The sequence below is a fragment of the Schistosoma haematobium genome, chromosome 1, assembly GCF_000699445.3.
Source record: "Schistosoma haematobium chromosome 1, whole genome shotgun sequence".
NCBI classification, from domain to species: domain Eukaryota; kingdom Metazoa; phylum Platyhelminthes; class Trematoda; order Strigeidida; family Schistosomatidae; genus Schistosoma; species Schistosoma haematobium.
This window is the reverse complement of record NC_067196.1, coordinates 12,662,348-12,682,937: the sequence shown is the minus strand read 5'-3', so window position 1 is coordinate 12,682,937 and position 20,590 is coordinate 12,662,348. Positions and strand designations below refer to the sequence as shown.

The 20,590-nt window shown below is 31.2% G+C and overlaps 1 protein-coding gene across 1 annotated transcript in view; it reads right to left on the bottom strand.

Annotated features, from left to right (window-relative positions):
* MS3_00002776 (uncharacterized protein) overlaps positions 1 to 20,590 on the bottom strand; it is a gene marked incomplete at both ends in the record, with an annotated part of 39,402 nt that overhangs the window by 12,587 nt on the left and 6,225 nt on the right. The window contains one exon of the mRNA XM_051210404.1: positions 7,569 to 8,161. Within this exon, the coding sequence (XP_051073166.1) occupies positions 7,569 to 8,161 (593 nt within the window). The remainder of the gene's footprint in view (positions 1 to 7,568; positions 8,162 to 20,590) is intronic.

Sequence of the window (20,590 nt, the reverse complement as noted above, 5' to 3'; positions counted from 1 at the left end):
TGTAGTTGTCAACCAACAGTTGATTTGGATTGTATTACATATACTATGAAGGTTACAAGAAAAAAAACATTTATAGTAATCTAAGTAAAATCATTTCAGAACTATTCATCTCATTAATGAACTATAGAGTTTAGTTCTGATTTCCCAGACAATTCAACTTTAATGTTCAAGTCGAAAGAAGTGATAAACATGTCTAATTAAAGGGTTGTATGTCGTAATAAACAATATGAGATATGTTAGTTAATTATCATACGTTTATATTAGCAAAGAAACTGAAAAATCCAAATAGAAAGTGAACAGTGAAATGATTATTTCATTCCATATACTCACTTGTAATTTATTCTTATATAGGGTTAGTTGATACAAAAATATTAGGAAATTTTACAGGGTGAAATATGGGGTGAATAATGGGGTTCCTGGTGAGACTATAATTTATGGACGAACCAATCAGATATAAGTTAACGAATCTTGGATTTTGGTACGAAATTCATTCATCTATTTGACTAAATAGCGTTTTAGCATTCTAGCCTATGTCAGTTAATGATGAAAACCCTAAATCTAAATCCTAACCTTAACTATTAACTGTAAATCATAATTCTAATTCCTCATACTGGTTTATAACTTTTCATTTGGTCCTAGTTAGTAGATGGACATTCCCAAGGTTACTTTAACGTCGCTCAAAGGTCGTCTATAAATGATAGTCTCACCGGGTTCCTTAAATAATTCACTTTTTATTCAGGGACGTAAAAAAAATCGCTGGAAGAATATCCTAATGTATATTCGAAAATAGGAAGTGAGAAGTCTAAGATTTAGAAAGATTTATCAGCATTATATTAGGTTTTAATTTCTAAGAGCCTTCTAAACATTTTCCTGGTCGGAAGTTTATTTGGATCTCAGTAACTTCTCATACGTCATTCATAAATATGATACAATGTATAAATCACACAATTAATTTATTCATTATTATAACTCACATATAAATATGATCAATATCTCTATTTCATTCTATGTTATTCAAAATGTCTTCTACATAGTAGCAGATTACCTTAAATATATTGCAATGATTTTTAATTAAATTGTAATAAGAATGGTAAATCTAAGTGATGAAATGAAAGAAGTCTTTATGAGATGTTCACAAGTTAACATGTACTTCAACTCAGTAGTTAGGCGGACAACACATTTTACATCGGTGTCTTGATGTGAACATTAACACTAAGATGCAGGTACATTCAATTGATGAGTCACAAATGAAACGAAACGAACATCTTGGGTTAAGCTACTAGCCACTATCAAATATCGATTTTAATTTGAGAAAATATCATCGTATTCAGTAATATCATATTTCATAAATGTGATATTTTAAAAATGGATTTGATCCCATTTTATGTGTTAATTATAGTATGAGGGTATATGTAATCTGATAAGTTATACATTTACATGTTTCCAAGTATCCATTCGATATCAAAACGAAATTAGTTGTTGAATGTATTCTAATTATTTGTACTCCATCAACAATGAAGTATGAACTTACATTTGATTCAGTTAGTTTCTGTCCTAAACTATCACTAATTACATTTGGTTTACTGAATTGAAACTCTTTAATATAATTGTTTTCATAGTTAACATCACAGAATAATTTCAGCTAAACGACCTTTGATATTAACTACGAAAATGGAAAAAAAATGTCCATTGATCTCTTTTGTGATTAAACATGTGCACGCTTGTGACTAACTTTGTGAGGTGATACCGGAAATAAGAAGCCATAATCAATGAAATCCAGCTATGTCAAGTATGAGGAAGTTACCCATCAAATACATCAGAAGATAGTCGAGTGGAAATGATTAACTTAATAATTTCCTGAAAACTTGAATAAAAAATTGATAGGTAATGAGAATATACAATACCAGATAAAAATTTATCACATTTATCAACAAGCTGTTCAGAAATTCGGAATTTTCGTATTTCCCTGTTGAATATTTTACATTTCAATCAATATATTAGAATTTAGGAGATCAGTTGAATTCGTAAGTTGATCTAAGCTAGACGACCATTAAAAACTCGAAAGCATTGGATGGCTGTTCCCTCCTTGAAGAGGATTTCTCAGTAGTGCACATCGACGATCACATACGTGGAATTCAAACCCAGGACCTATCGATCTCGCATGTGAACGCTTAACCTGTAGACCACTGAGCTGGCATTCAATGATGTTACTATCTAACTTCAACCAATACAAAAAATTGTGCAACCATTCTCCACTGTCTAAGGTAGATACCTGTTCCTATCTGACATGGATTAGCTTTAATGAATGCTCACTGATTAGGAGTCTCACAATAGGACTAGGTTTTCAATGATGGTTAGTTAATATTCTTCACACTCAGTCTAACTGATTTTTACATGTAACAGATTATCACTTATAAATTATTATAGTGGATATTCTGTACTAATAAATTGTACTGTATAAACACATTTTATTTAAATTACTCCTACATTATTTAAGTTGAAGTATCTCCATTTGATACCTGTGTACTTTAAAATACCTTCATTAAATACCTCAGAATATATTTTTTTAACAAAACGTTCATCATACTGTTCTTCTTTCTTCTAGAATGACTATTACAATTAAAAAAAGACAAAAAATACATACACATAGAAGTAACATGTTAACATCATCATCATCATCACCATCATCATCATCATCATCATCATCATCATCATCATCATCATCATCATCATCATCATCATCATCATCATCATCATCATCATCATCATCATCATCTACAATGGAATCAGTGAATAAACGTTTTTCATCATATTGATTTTAACAAACTATATTGCTAAATTTTCATAATTTACACTACTGATTATTCTGAATAAAACCAGAAGAAACATAGTGAATAGATGTTTCATTCTAATATGGTACTCTTTAACAGTGTGTATTCACAATGAACGCTTAAATTTTGTATCTATAAATCTTTGTACTTTTATACCATATTGTACTGACTTTTTTCCCGCAATAATTCCTGATCGTTCTATATCTAGAGCTTTTGTCATTTGTCTTTTCAAGAATATTATTATTATTATTATTAACAACTTTCATCATACCAAGATATATATAATAGTGAATAATCAAACTCTATTATCTTTAATCTGTTTTATGATTAATACAAGCATAGAATACGTCTATTGTTTCTTTTCTTGGCAAATTAACAGCATACATTTGATTTTATTGTTTGTTGTTTCTTCCAAGTCAACTAGTTGTTGTTGTCGTCGTCGTTGTTGTTGTTTTAACTTCAATATCCACATTTGAATTTATCTACCTGTTTCATCTGTCGTTTTGTTTTAATTTTTTGTTCTTTAAATGTTTCTCTTTTATGCAGTAAATAGAAATTTGGGAAGAAAACAATCATCCAATAGTAAAGCAAATAATTTATAACTTGTCATGCTGTGATTGTAACCACACTAGGAATGCAAACAACAATAATAATTATAATAATGACGAATATACAAATGTATAAATATATCCGTGTTATCTTCAAAAGTGTCTAGACCAATATAATATTAACTATATATATATATATATATATATATATATATATATATATATATATATATATATGCGTTTTTCTCTCATTCTGTTTTGAAGATTTTCTAGTCTTGTTATGATTATTTTGTTGAACAGTTTCATAGGATACATGTGAAATGAAACAACATTTTTTGGGTTTTATACATTTCTCTTTATGAAATTTTAAGATATATATTTTTAGGTCCTTCATATGAACTTGCCTACTTGCCTGAATGTATATATATGTGTGTGTATGTGTATGTGTATACACGTACTTGCGTATTTGTTCGTTTAAATCACTGATTTATTGTATTGATAATCAGAATTCTAGTACTTTCAGAGATTTTACATGAGTAATTTATTATTATTTTTTATATTAAATTTAATTTCATTACATTTACAGTTATTGGTAGTATCCATGTCTTTTATGATGATAATGATTATTATTTCCCTTCTATTCCCTGTTAACTACACTCATGTCGTTTTTTCTTATTTTAGTCAGAAGAAAAAAATTTTTTTCCTTGAAAATTCAAAAGATTTTTGGTCAAGATATTGCTGTGCTTTTTTGTCGATTATTTACTCCTAGAGTAAAAAAATATATAAAAAAAAAACCGAATGACTTGATTTGCGAAACTTTCTCTCTATCCATATACACATATAGACAGATAGATTCACATGGTTTATAATTACCTCAACTATATATATATATATATACCCGATATTACTATAATCTTAAATAATCTCTAATGTATATTACATTTTATCCTTTAATAATGATCAGTTAGTTTATATGCTTTCCTTCTATGGTTTCTTTAAATTTTCCTTATATCTTCCTTTCATTTATTTCAATGTCTAGTTGTATTTATGTTGACATGATGCATTTAAAAATCCTAATAAAATTCTTATATTCATGTTCATTACTATTTTAACTGTCAAATGTCTCTCCCTCTCGCACACACACACATATATATATATATACCGTAAACATGTATAAATGTATGTGTGTGTGCGTGTTTGTTTTTGCACACATATTGTGTGTAACTTATGGGTAAAGAGTACACAATCGTCATGTCGTGCTATTATTATTTTTTTCTTCAGTGTGAAAATCACATAAAACTTTATAGACATTAATAAATGCATTTGGTTACTATTATACATACATATATACATACAAATACTAGCACAATAGACCACAATATGCATTTAAAACAGAACTAATAATGATTCATTGACTATGGTGCAATCTTCATTAGTTTAACTTGATCATAGATTATTTCTCAGCACAAACAAGTGCACCATACTAGTGTTCCAATAACAGCGATAAAGATTATATATACATATATGCAAAATCTGTCCTATTTCCACAGTTCCCACTAGCCATCTCTATCACTAACATTTGAATATGTTATTTGCTTCTTTTCATCAAAAAAAGTGAAATACATGTCAAATTTTATGAATCGTTTAGGTCTGTTTAGAACAGACAAATATCGGAGAGGGGAAACAAATAAGTTAAATCTATTACAGAATTAAAAGTGAACAATCGAAATTTCACCTAGTTACTTAGTTTATATTTGATTTAAAACTAAATGAAGTTAAATGGTTAATTGTTGTCTATGTTGTTTGCCCTCTTTTTTGTCATATTAAATTTTCATGTTAGATATTGTGTACACACAGATGTCTTATGGAATAAAGGAATATTAGTTAGTAACAGACATAATAGCACAATAAGAAATGAAACCAAGAAGGAAATTATCAGGAATAAACACAATAGTCATTCGCATACATCATATTCTCACTAATCTTGTCATTCAAATAAACGTAGAAATCAACCACAGGAAATGATGATGAAAACACAGAGACTATAGTGAAAGATTAGAGATTAGGTTAGATGGAAACGTCATAGTTTTTAACTATTGATAGATTCAATGAAATGTCAAGCAACTTAGTTTTTATTTTAAAAATGTTCAATTTATCATCCATGTTTATTCATATGTTCGTTTATTCGATTGATTCAAGTTATCAACAGTATGGTGCCTGAAATTCATTCACTTTTTTTACGAGTTATTATAAGTAGATAAGTATTGTCAAGAATAATTCGAAATAACTTTTTATATCTATGATTAGTATAGATTTGATAAATTAGAAAAGCTAATCTCCAATCGGTTAGGTGGAAATAGTAATAATCATTCATATAGAATAGGTGGAATATGAATAGCAGTGGAATCTGGAACGCGCGTTTCGTCCCATCTGATACTCGTCAGCTAGATGCAACTATTGTATCATTAAAAGCATTGAAACCAAGGTAACAATGAGTGTTTACTCTATTGACGAGAGTCAGAAATCAATATATTTGGAACGATGAATAAGATTTTTTTTAGCTCGGATGGATTCTTTTACCAATAGTGCATTCTGTTGACTGGATAAAGCTTTCATTATTATTTAATAGATCAGAAAGTTCACTTTCACATGAGTTGGTGAGTTTTTACTGTTGTCTGAAAATAACAATGAAAGCTTCGTGATAAATCCATCCACCTTAGAGAACAAAGCATTATTGAAAACCTATGCTACTAATACGCGACAATCCACATAAATATTTTGGTGATTGGATTCGATTAAAAACAACAATATATGTAACCTAATAATATGAACAATTCCTAATGTTAATAAATAGTTTGAATTATTTTTTCTGGTTAGCGTTTTTTTAGCGAGGTAGTTTACTACGGGATGGGGTTGCTAACCTCATGACAAACCCTCCTCCTTTATCAGAGCCTTGGACCGGCAGTAGCCTCAGAGGGGCGCCAAGTAGAGAAATGGAGACAGACATGAAAAGAATGAACAATAATTGGATAAAAATAAGGAGGAAGGCCCAGGACAGAGTGGGTTTGAGAATGCTGGTCGGCAGCCTATGCTCCATTGGGCGTAACAGGCGTAAGTAATGTTAATAAATAGTTACGTTTGAAAATACACTGAAGTTTCACCTTAAAACTGACCACTTTGTTGTAAGGTTATAACAGATTAGTTTTAATTACTTATGTAAAACTGAATCCTTGATGATATACTGATGGTTCAGGAAAATATAGGTTTCTGAACAACCATAAAGTAAGTTGTAACTTAAAAATATTTAGACAATGTTCCATCACTTGGAGCGTTAGTAGTGAATGTGGAAAACTGTAATAATATGTTTTCGCAGGCACCTAAAGGCTTAGTTATCTAGGAGCTTGATACTAAAAAGTGAATGAAGATAGTAATAAGCTCAAAATTAAGGTTTTATACTTATTTAAATTTGTTGAAACTTCGGTAGTGAAGTTCATTTTAATGAAAAAAAAATACTTGAAGGAAAGATGTTACTCACCATACAGTATGCATAGGTGAGTTCATGTAGGATTTTAAAACTAACACCGACTATTATCAATAATAAATGGAAACTATTGTTAGACAGTATAAACTGAAGAGTTTGTTCGAGAACTTCTCCATTGACAGTGGTAATAAATTCGAACACAAAATAATAAATTTACATTCTCTCGACACTAAATCAAACATGAATACAAATCTTATTAGTCAAAACTTTCGTTCACTTTTCTGTTAGCTTCATATATGGTGTCACTGTTAAGCTAATATCATTACCTAAACTCATTTCAATTATCATGTTAGTATTCTTTTTAAACAATAATTATCGAAGTGAGTTCGGCTAAAAATTAAAAAGATAATACATTTACAATACTAGATGATTGTAAACAAATGGTACTTGGTACAAACAAGTACTAATTATCAAAAATGTATATTCAGTCTTGAGAAATTTAACATTCCATATGAGTTTTATGCTCATCATTCATTATCATAATCAATAATGCAATCACTGACATTTATTTAAACTAAATGTACCCTTTTAAAAATCTTTGAGCAATCACAATCAATAGATGAAGTAGTTATTCACTATTTCTTAATATCCATCAATCATTTTAATTATAATAGTTTATTTTAATTCAAAACTTCTATTTTCACTTACCTTTTATAATGTTCACGACAGAAAACCATATCATTTTTAACAAAACATGTTTTCTCCCATTGTAATGTAATACCACATTTATAACATCTTAAACAATTCAAATGCCAATATTTATTATCCATACATAAGAATAATTTATCATGTATACATTCATGACATGAAGTACAATGTAAATTAATTAATTCAAGCGATTGTGAGAATGCTGTTCGTTTATCTTCTAATCTGTCTGATAATATTAATGATGATGATGATGATAATGACGACGATTCTATAGCTGATGGTTCTGATATCGATGATGATGATGATGTTGATGATGTTGATGTTGTTGATGATGATGATGATGACGATGATGATGACAATGACCAAGGTTGTTCCGTCACATTACATAAATTATGAATATTTGGGCTTGTAAATTCATAGGATAAATTTTTACATTGTACAGTAGAAAATTCATAATCATTACTTTCAGTAGTATGATTATTTTCAATCGAATTCATTGAATTATTTGTAATTGAAATAGACGGATCAACATTCATTGAACATTCTGTTTCATTCTTAATTGGATCCCATAATTTTGAATAGAAATTTGTACACTAAATAATAAAATTGTACACAAAAAAATTTCGTGTATTTTCTTTTTAAAACAAGTTCAATTTGATTAATAAATTATGGATTTAAGAAATGGTATCAAAAAAGAAAAACAAAAAACAAATATCAGAAGGGGATATTAAAGTAATTTTAATAGTTGATATCATAGGTCAGTTGACACTAGACCACCATGGAAAATCTGGAAGCAATGGAGGGCGGTTTCGTCCCATTGTGGGGCTCCTCAGTAGTGCGCATACACTATCCCGCCCCCTTCGAGATTCGAACACAGGGCATATCAATCTCGCGTGCGAGCGTTTAACCACTAGACCACTGAGCCGGTATCCAACGGTGTTAATGTCTAACTTCAACTAGTCCACGAAATTGCGCCACAATCCACCATTGTCTTCAGTGAGTTACTATCTCACAACAGACCTGATTGAACTCCACTGGTCACTGGTTGTCAATAGAACTTCAGGAAATACCTCTTCAACCTGTCACTAGTGAGCATATGTTGATTAATATCAGAAGGGGTTTTTTGTGGATATTATAGTAATTTTAATAGTTGAGATCATGAGTCAATTGAAGCTAGACCACCATTAAAAACCTGAAAGCACCAGAAGCAACAGATTTCATTAATAATTAGATGATCAGTGAATATTAGGAATGGTAAATTATTTTTTTTATGATTTTTACTTTGTTGTTTGCATCCTGAAATAATGAATGGTTATTTAATCACAGTAATGTACAACCCTGATTACACCAGGGATCGAACCTTGAACATTCAAGTTTCATTATGATTTCTTAATCTCTAGGTTATTGAACCAGTATCCAATGGTTAATAGACGTGTTAATGCTTCCTAGTTTCCGATGGTTTACTAAATAAGATCAGTGAATGATAAAAACGAGGAAATTAAGTAATACACACAGTTATATATTAGTTCACTCATTATATCTTTGGCTGCAGTGTTTTGTAATAACAACGTCAACTGAATAGCATGAAAAACAGGTCGATTGAAGCAATCTCTAAAGTTATCAAAACATTTACTTCTCATGAATTATACAATAGTTTCCTCTAAAATATTTGTCGCACTACTCTGTGAGATGTTTAACTTAGCCTCACAGAATAATTTAAAAGTCAATTCATTGTATATATATAGCTCCCCAATGCCCTGGTACGGCCGAAGGTGAGTAGGGTCCGCGATCTCTCTCGGAATGCTCTCACGTAGCCACATGTATACAGCCACTACCATGGAAGTCTTACTGACTGCCTTCTCGCCGCATTACTGTTGTCAAAGAAATTGAGAGGATAAAGACCGAATGTCCGGCACTTTAACCGTCTTGGCGGATATGAAGGAGCAACCTAGATGAGTTGGAAAACTCTGATTCCAAACCAATGGTGCACATGGGCTCCAGGATCCTGAGGAAACAAATGATGTATGAGCCAGTTATTGGTCACCGGCTACCACGGGACTACATATTTTGACGTTGCTCCACTGTCTTATGGATCAGACCTTCAGATCGAAGGCTCCATGTGTCACCCCCTAAGAACACCACCTGCCCCAGCCTGGGCACCCGAGAAGTATTACAGCCCACACACAAATCAAGTGACTTTTGTGGTGCATATGCTTCCGGTGCCCCTTTGTACTAACACTTATGTGTTCAAATATATATAAGTCTCGTGCTAGTTGACACTTCTCGATTATGTAAACATTTAAGTCCTTCAGTAGTTGAATGGTGACCCGAATAGCTCAGTGGTATTACCTCTGACTGAAACAATAAGTGATGCGGTTTGGAATACTACAGTAAACATCACTTTCCTCAAAATTATAGATATACCTTATTGCTGAGTACAGACTAGTACAAAACTTAAATTAAAACAGATTAGCGTTTACAATTGTCTCACTGGTTGAAATCATGAGTCAATTGAAGCTAGACCACTATGGAAAACCTGAAAGCACTGGACGGCCGTTCCGTTCTAGTATGGGACTCCAGCAGTGCGCACCCACCACCCCGTCCCCCGCGAGATTTGAACCCAGAACCTAGTGGTTTCGCGCCAGGTGCTTAACCAACTAGACCACTGAGCCGGTTGACATCCAACGGTGTTAATGTCTAACTTCAACCAATCCAATTGTACCCAAAAAATTATATCTACACACTAACATTTACAACGAACATAAGATCTATTTCAAATATTTATTATACACATTATGGTAATATTGTAAAAAATTATTAATTCTTATATTCATTCATAAAATGAGATCAAATAATAGTCTACTAGGGTTGTTTTTTCCCCTTCATTTGTATAATTTATTATTATATGTATTACGTAATCAGCAATGGTTATTATATTTCAAAATTAGGATTTATTGAATGATTACTTCAAAGAAGAAATAAACGTAACCACAGACTGAATAAAGCTGATATTTATTAAATAGTAAATAAGTAGAGGAATGCACACACACACATATATATATATATACATACATACAAACATATACATAAGTGTGTATATACATAAATAGTTAGCTAGAAAATAATGGGGGGACTTTTTTTGTTTTTGATAATATTGAAAATTTCCCAATTTAAAACAGTAAAATTAACTTTATGATCTGTGAAAAAGTAGGGGGATCAAAGGGAGAGAGAGAGAGAGAATGTTCATTTTGATTCTATTTCAACTTTGAAAACGTTTATAGTCTTTATTGTGCTACTTTTCTTCTCTCTCTCTCTCTTTCGTTTTAACATTTTCATTCTATTTTTTTTCTTTTTTTTGTTGGTTGGTGTAAAATTTTCATTATTCACCAATATTTTTTTTCTACTTTCTTATATGTGTATGGGTTTATTTACATCAAAGTATGAATGATATGATTATTGTGTGTAGTAGTTAGTGTGTACTTAAATATACTTTTCTATAGGTGTTATAGTGTTATATTCATAGATCCGAAATTATTCCATCTTTGTCTCTCTATCTATCTATCTGCCTATGTAACTATTTTCAAACGTGTATCCATGATTCTGAATCCGCAAAATAACTTTTTATGATATATATACTTGTACACATCATAGGAGGAATAGTTACACTGATAATCTATGTCTTAATGTGAAAAAAAAACAACTGAAAAACTTATCCCTATAAAAATTTATACTTCATAATTTCACCTATTTTATTTTTCGTTTCTTCGGTTGACTTTAAATTGTCTTACTTAGATCACTACAGGAATTAATGAGGATAATTGTTACAATTTCTTTGTTAAAATCATGGACTTGTATTAATTAAGCAACTATACAGGACTGCCAAGCATTAAATAGCTATTACATTTTAGTACGAGATCCCTCGAGAGTACGTAACCATGATTTCCCCCACTAAGGATCGAGTCCAGAACTTTCAGTTTCGCAGTGAATGCTTAACTTCTAGATTACTGAGAATAAATTCAACGATGAACATGTTTAACTTCAATCGTTTCGTAATATTGTGCAACAATCTTCCACTGTACTTGATGGGCAGTGAAGTCACACTCGACTTGGTTTAATGTGTTAGTCATTGAATTCTGGATCATTGATCTAGGGATTAAGCGTTTATGCGCGGGAACACAGGGTTTGGTTTTTATTTCTTGTAGTAAGGTCATGGATGTGGACTTCTGAATAGTGCTATATGAGGATGAGATAGCTTTCCGATGTTTCCTGGTTTTCAGTTGATTTTTAACCACTACCAGTTCATGATATTAACAACATAGCATTTAGCTGTTAATAATATTCATGTAATAATGATGTTATGCGTTTTGTTCGAGGGGAGGTTGCCTACTATAGTATTTGATACAAATTTCCGCTATTCACTGACTTGTTACTTTAATTGTCTAATCTTCTGATAAGTTATGACAAAATCTAACAATCTTACCGCGAAGTCTCATAGTGACACAGTGAACAAAAAGAAGTTATAATTGTTGTTACAATTTACTTCACAAATGACTTGACCTAACTTAAAAAACGTCGGTGAGGGTAAAATTAAAAATAAAATTATCTACCACTGAACATCATAGGTTTATAGCAATATATATTTACTAAAGCTATATGGTGATTATTACGGGAGTGGAATTGTATAGTCAATACTATTGATCTTGATGTTGGTTCCCATAATCTCACCTGGAAATGAATTAACTATGTTGATTTTGTCAATTCAACAAAGCCATTTGAACTTTTACTAAAGTTAGTTATCAATTAGTGAATGACTAATATTTGAGTAGAATGTCTTTAAGCGTTGTTGAGTCTGGAGATAGTTTTGATGATGGACTGATTTCTAACCAAACAACCATTGAAAACAAAAGTTGTCTGGACATCTATTTCATTCTAATATGAATTTCTTTAATTGTGCTAACACAAGATTCATCAGGGGATATGCCTTTTCTAAAGCTTTTTAATAGAATTTAGATTCACCGAATTCATACAGCTTCCGTGAAAATACACTTACAAAATATCCTACCTTTTACTCGCTTTAGTTTGTTTTCGACTCTGTATTTTAAATAAACTATTGCGTATTTACTTTTTCTATCAAAAAGAATCTTTATTATAACTCGCTTTATAGGAGAAACGGAATTATTCCCATGGAAGTTTTCGACCTGTTTTAAAGCAACATTCATTTTATTATTTTACTTGTTTAACGTTTATCTGTCTCCAACTATAAACTGTACAATATGATGACCAGATAAGCCTGTTCATATTCTAAACACAAACTTATCTTCCACATCATTTTACTTGATAGAGTTTGAACAAGAAACCAAAGGTCCTAGGTTCGACTCTCTGTCTCAAAGTCGTGGATGCACACAGCTGAGTCGCATATTAGAACGGAACAGTCATTTAGTGCTTAAAGGTTTACAGTAGTGGTCTAACTTAGTTCGGTTAACGATTTCAATGAAACTTCATCTTATTATATAGTTTAGGTGATTCATAAATACATTAGGCTTGAATTTTGTTTTACTCGTTTCCGTATTGAAATGATCTATTGGAGAAATATAAATAGATACATTGTGAATAGCTTCATTAAGGAAGTATTTTATATAAATAGGAAACTCCTTGAGATTGTACTACATAAAAAGTTGATTAGTTCTTTAATTACTTCAAGTCAACATTAACAAACAGTCCGTGATGCAAAACTATGAGAGTACAAAATAACCATTCAATACATCTTGGTTATTAACGAACATCTAATTAATTATGAACATTATAAACAAAGGTAATTTTTAATTTAAATGTACTACACTGTATTTTTTGTTGTTGTTGTTGTTGTTGTTGTTGTTATTCTAAACTTACTTCTCTTTTATTAATGACCAAAATAAAAACCAAAAAACTTTTTTATTTTTGTTTCAGTATGAAATGATATTTCAGATTTTTGTATGTGTAAAGTGTACTAGATATACCATTACATTATTATTATTATTATTACCATTATTATTATTATTATTAAAACTTGTAGAGAACAGAGTAAACAAATTTCACTTTAATGTTACAAAATAACTACTATGACATTATTAAATTTATTTATAGAGTGTTACATTCCATATCTTTGAAATTATTTAATTTGTATACCATTTTCTATTGACCAAATGTATGTTGTAGTGAAATAGTCTATTTATTAGATAATGATTAGTTTGGTTGTTTGTTTTTTCTTTTTTTAAATCTTTAGAATTATCATATAGTTTCATTGTTATATTAGAGTTAAAAATTTAATAGTTGAATTCATGAAAGCATTGGATGGTTGTTTTGTTCTATTATGAGACTCTTCAGTAGTATGTATCTACGATCCCACCTCGGGGGATTCGAACACAGGACTAAGCAGTCTCGCGCTTGAACATTTAACCTCTGGATCATTGAGCCGACGGTGTTAGTGTCTAACTTTAATCAATTCATGAAATTGCACCACCATCCATTGTTGTCTTCAGTGATTCTATATTACTTACAAGTACTTACAAGTTAGAATGCTCTTAAATTACATTAATGAATATGTGACTAACTTAGTTATCAGTTAGTAGAACTTAGCTCAAACATGTATCGATTCAAGTTGTCACACTACATCATCATAGAGATATACCATAGCATATGTAGTAACAGTACTAGTGGTAGTGGGAAGATAAATTATAGAAAATATGATTAGAGAAGGAAATATAAGTTCCTAAAATAAAAGCGAAAACTTTTGAGATAATTCAAAATCTTAATACCTAGTAGAAACTAAACAGCTAATTCAACTGTTTCATTACGAATGATGCTGAGACATATTACCTACAGTTCTTAACCACTGATTATGACAATCACGCAGACTATGACCAAGTAGTGTTCACCTAACTTGATGACATAGTCCAACAGTCAATAATTTATGGATTGATATTATATATTGATCTGGCAGCCTTTAGCTTTCTTGCAATCTACCATTATACAAGCTATTATTCCAACTTGACCAGTCATTTACAACCTCGTCAATCGATTTACCACTCTTATCCAGTACTTCTGAATATAACCTTGGTATTGTTCACTTGATGCTCCTAACATACACGAACAATATTTCAAAGGCTACATCGTAATAAACAAATAACTTGGTATTAATGGTACAGTTTTATGCCGAGAAGTTTCTTTTATCGAATTTTCCAGTATATTAGAATCTGAACTACTTGACTTTTGTCTTTGACCAATAAAGCTCTATTTGCCGTTACCATGATAAATCTAATTGTTGAGCATGATTAAATAAACAAAATCAGACTAGTAACTAAGTGAATGTTGCATAAGTTAAAATCACAAACTTTTACTGATAGTATATGGAAATATGAAAAAAATAAAATAGAATAACACGTTAAAAACTTAGATTAGTTAACAAGCTGATAGCCATACAGATGGTTTAATAATATCGGTTTATACTAACTAGTACAGAATTAAAGTCAATAGATGAAAGAGTTCTGGTTAGAATCCTGATATGATTTCAAGAAGAAATTGCTAGTATCAGTTTTAAATATCTTTTTATTGGAATAAACACTAATAATTATATATGAGTTTATATTCTGTTGTATCCTATAAAATGTCAAATTTAACCATTCACTTCATCAGTATACCATTTAACTTTGTTGAACAGTTTCATCTGAAAAGTTTTGTTTCTAGGACACACTTTCTAAACTTTATTTCTAGTCGATTATCAATGATAGAAATTTGGTTCAAGAGTTATAATAATTGATATAAGCACTAGAAAGAATATATCACCTAATTCCACTCAATAATTTATACCCTGAATATGTGCATATGTTTTTTTAAGAAACTCTGACATTTCTGAACAGTTTTGTTTAGATGATATTAAGCTATTACAAAAGAATCATAGAAGATTTCATCCTGAAAGAATTTTCTCTACTCTTTGGACACTTTATATGAATTTTATTTCATTATGATTCATTGCTTCGCTTTCGTGTTATTTATATAACATTTAATCATAGTGAACTGAATAAAAACAAGTAATGACAAAAACTTTTAACAGTAATAAAGCAAGAGATTAGTAAAGACGGTTTGTAGACGTTTTTGAATGTTCATGGTTTACACAGCAGACTAATCTTAGTTAGTCAACCATCGAAAACTAGGAAGCATTAGATAGCCGTTTCGTTCTAGTATATGAATCCTCACTACTGTCTTCCCACAGGGCATCGAACCCATGAATGTGGTGTAAAAAATGAACATTCATGAATCTCCCCAAACCTACATGTACAGTCTAGTGACCAACTTCTAGATCCGATCCCCGGAGTCCTAGTGACAAGCCATTACAAGCGGAATTCAACTACATCGGGTGTAAGATTGTTACCCTCCACAGGCAATGCAAGATAATCTAGTAATATTATGAGTGGATCAAAGCTAAACATGCACATTGCCAGATCCCAGTTCATTAGTCTAGAAGTCGAGAGTTCATCAAGAAACCTCAAGATTCTAGGTCTGATTTCTCGTGATAAAGTTTTGGAATTACATTTCGGAGAAATCTTAGGCTAGAAAAAAACCCAGCTATTTATTGCTTCTTTGCTTTCAGTGATTGTCTAAACAAGATCAGTCAGTGGTATAGAGTATAATAAGAAAAATGTCTGGCACTTTAATAAAACAAGAATTATTTGTTCCTAACATTTGGAGGGAAAAAGCAGACGCTACATAATGTTGTTTTTCTGTTTCCATTTTCTATTCCGTTAGTATATTTCAGAAGCATTGTTGTAAATATATACAGTCTTGTCAAGGCAACCTATTGTCTATTACAGATCCTTTTTTTAAATGTTAAAGAAATTTGATTTTACACAATTCTATTTATAAATGAGTAATAAAGTCTGCAAGAGGTATTTATTTGAGTGCTAGTGAGAACCAATGACCAGTGGAGTTCAACCGAATCTGTTGTGAGATAGTAACTCACTGAAGAAATGGTGGATGGTGGGACAATTTCGTGGATTAGTTGGAGTTAGACATTAACACCGTTGGATGCCAGCTCAGTGGTCTAGAGGTTAGACGTTCGCGCGCGAGACTGATAGGTCCTGGATTCCAGACCGCGAGGCGGGATCGCGTATGCGCACTGCTGAGGAGTCTCATACTAGGACGAAACAACCGTTCAGTGCTTTCAAGTTTTCCATGGTAATTTATCTTTAATCGACTAATGAATTTAACTAAGAAGTTAATAATGTTTTTTCTCCAATCTTGATCATTCATCTCTGCTAAGTTGAATCACAGAATTTTCATGATGAAACTTCTCAAGTTACAATTGATGAACCCTTAAGAAAGATGTTGGAAATATTCATGAATGTAATTTTCTATTGAACATCTCCTACATACTTTGTATTAAATTCATATCAAACTACCTGCCCTAGTTTTGACGAAAGTTCGCTTGGAAATCTAATAATGTATGACACTGTGAAAATTCACTTGATGACTTTAAACTATTTCAATTCTCAGTGTTTCTGAACTGTTATCTAGTTGATTTTCAATTTTAATTTTTCTTAAAATTAGGTATTGTTTATGTGTAGTAATTGTTGAGTTTTCACAACTTACGTCTCGAATTGATGTTGGCTGGACTACTATTAAGAACTAGGAAGCATTGGACAACCGTTTAGTCCTAGTATGGGTCTCTTTAGAATAGCACATCCATGACCCTGCCATAGGTGATAGAATTGAAGATCTTCTATCTGTTGGCTAACATTTGGCCTCCAGACCAGTGGACTCGCATCCAATCTTCGTATCGTTTCATGATTCTTACTAAAGGAGAGTTCTGCAGGCTTTATAAATCTCTAATACAATTAATAACCATATTCTCACTAGTGACTAGCTTCAAAATACGATTCCTGTAGTTCTAATGAGAAGCCGTTACTAATGAAGTTCAAACATGTCGAGCGTAAAACAGATGTTCACTACAGTCAACACAAGATGGTTACGGAATATCGTTCAATGATCGTCGTTAGTGATGTACACCTTTGAATTAACACTATTTTTATGTCCAGATAAATTTAGAAACAAAATACCTAGAGAATTTCGCAGATATACTATATGGAATAGGTCAAAATAGGGATAAATTACCTCATAATTATTAACTAGTTCTTGTCTATTTTATGACCTAATCCAAGTTACTTTCACAAACCTATAAGTACTATCTAAAAATGGGAAACAAATGTGAACTATATCAAGTAAGTAGTACTATTAATTAGTTAAATCCTTCTTCTTTTTATTGAGATCATGAACCGATTGATGTTAGACCACCATTACAAACCTGAAAGCACTGGACGACCGTTTCATCCCATTTTGGGACTCCTTAGCAGTGAGCATCCACGATCCTGCCCACGGGGTTCGAACCCAGGACCTTCAGTCTCGCGCGCGAACGCCTAACCTACTGGACCACTGACCCGGCATCCAATGGTGTTAATCTCTAACTTTAACTAATTCACGAAAAAAAATCTCCACAACCCCTATACTGATAAATTCTTCTTTCTTGTATTTAGTATTTAATATGAAATTTTCACTTGCTTTGATTAAAGTGATGAGTATCTATCAGGTGAATATTATTTGCATAGTGTTATTTACTATCGGACAGTAAAGATTATTTTACAATAAAATAAAAGATTTCAAAAGTGTACCAAGTCAAATGATTGCTCATTAAAAGCCTGTTGTGACTTAGTTTCTTGCCTAACAGTTGTCGTCAGCTATCACCACTGTTTAAAGCGTGTCAAATTGCCCTGCGAAACTTATAGTTTTCCTTAAATAAAGGATTAAAATCTTAAGTAATAAACTACTAACTAATGTGAAAATCAGATTGTATTTGTGATGTAATATAAATCATGAATATGAAAACCAGTGCCATAATCTTTGGAATTAAATTGGTTTCAACTAACCTTTGAAATCAAACTATTAAGTAACTTTATAGATCATATATAGTTATATTGGAATACAACAGTATGGCAATATTAAAAGATGCATTTTGTAGATCTTACTGGTACAAAAATAAATTAATCTCCCAAAAATCATTCTACCTTACTTCCAAGAAACGACTACTGTCTAGATAGAAAGATATATATATATATATATATACGATTTTGGTATCATATTACATTTGATATGTAGAAAAGTGGGAAATTTAACCAATCGATGAAAATAAGTCGTATTTACGTTGACATCAAGTTATGGCTGAAGATTAGACTCTGAACTCGCAATTAATCAATGAATAATCACTTAAATTACAAGTTCATTTACTTTATTAACAATTTCTTTGCTAAATGGACAATACAGAATTAGGCGAAACTAGAAAATGATTATCATTACTATGATAATAACAGTTTATTAACTTCTTCTCTGAAAACTTAATCTCTTCTACTCAGTAATATCAAATTTTCCATCAAACTTGAAGGTCCTAGATAAAATTATGTAAATAGTTTTGTGCAAATACGGTTGTAATGTTTAGAAGTAAGAATCTAAAAGCTTTTTTACGGTGGTAGATGTTCATTAGTTTTCTCGTTTTATTTAAATTTTAGTTACATCATGAATTAGTTACACAGTTCATCTAAAGATGATTTAGCAATATTATGAACTAATCAAAGTTATTCATGTACACTATTAGATACTAGTTTAGTGATCTAGAATTCACGCACGAGACTGCGGGTTCTGGGTTTGATCCCTAATGATTCGATCGTGGACATGTGCTTCTGAAAAGTCCCATATTGGTACGAATCACCCATTCAATTCTTCTTGGTTTTAAATTTCTGCTTAACTAATATCAATCCGTGATGTTTCTTTTGAAATCCATTATAAATCTCTACAATTTATGTTCGATAATTTTAGTTAAAACAGCAAAAAATCATTCCAGATACGTACTCATGTGCAATGAAGTATCATACAAATATTTATATAATGTAATTCAATGTCAAACTCATATACACCACTGAATTATCATACATACATGATAGTAAAGGAAATTGTGAAGGTTGTTGAATTTTTAATTTGCATTATAGACTGACTTTAATTAAACAACCATTGAAAACCGGATAGAACTGAGTAGTGCTCATTGCTGAGGAGTCTCATGCTATAGCCAAAACAGTTATCCAATGATTTCTACATATCTAACTACTGTCAATCTATGATGTTAACTTGAAAAATAAAAAAGGAATTCTTGAATTATTTTCTCCCATAAACATAACAAAAATAATAAAGAAAAAAATTAGTTTTTGTTATATAGTGAAACAATCAACGATCCCGCCTCTCAAGATTCCAACCCAGGACCTATCAGTCTCGCGCGCGAGCTCATCCAACAGTGTTAATGTCAAACCTCAACCAATCCACGAAATTGAGCGACACATTCATTACTGTCTTCATTGAGTTACTATCGCACAACAGATCCGGTTAAGCGTTCGCTCGCTAAACCGATAGGTTCTGGGTTTGAATCTCGCGAGGCGAGATCATGGAGTCGCACTGTTGAGGAGTCCTACACTGAAACGAAACTACTATCCAGTACTTCCAAGTTTTCCATAATGGTTTAGCTTTAATTAACTCATAAACTCAACTACTGAATTCTCACTTTTATTCTATAATACATTAAAATTAAGTAGAATATATATCATGCCTAAAAAAGAAATATTTTTGGCGAAGAAATACACTTCTTTTCTATTATCCTACTGTGCACACATAATATACTGACATAAATATTAGAAATGTCAACATATTTCCTGTATAACAATGTATCAAAATGTATAAATGACATTCACATTAGATACTTAACTTTATTCAATGTTTACATCGCGTCAAAAATCATCCACCTAAGCTACAAATCTTCTCCACCATCTGAAGTTGAAATCTATGATACAAGAAGACATATATATCTACTTAGGGTATTTGTATAGAAATAAAACTATTTCCAACATTTTACATTATATCACAATTCAAAATGTTTGTTTGTTTGTTTTTCTCTG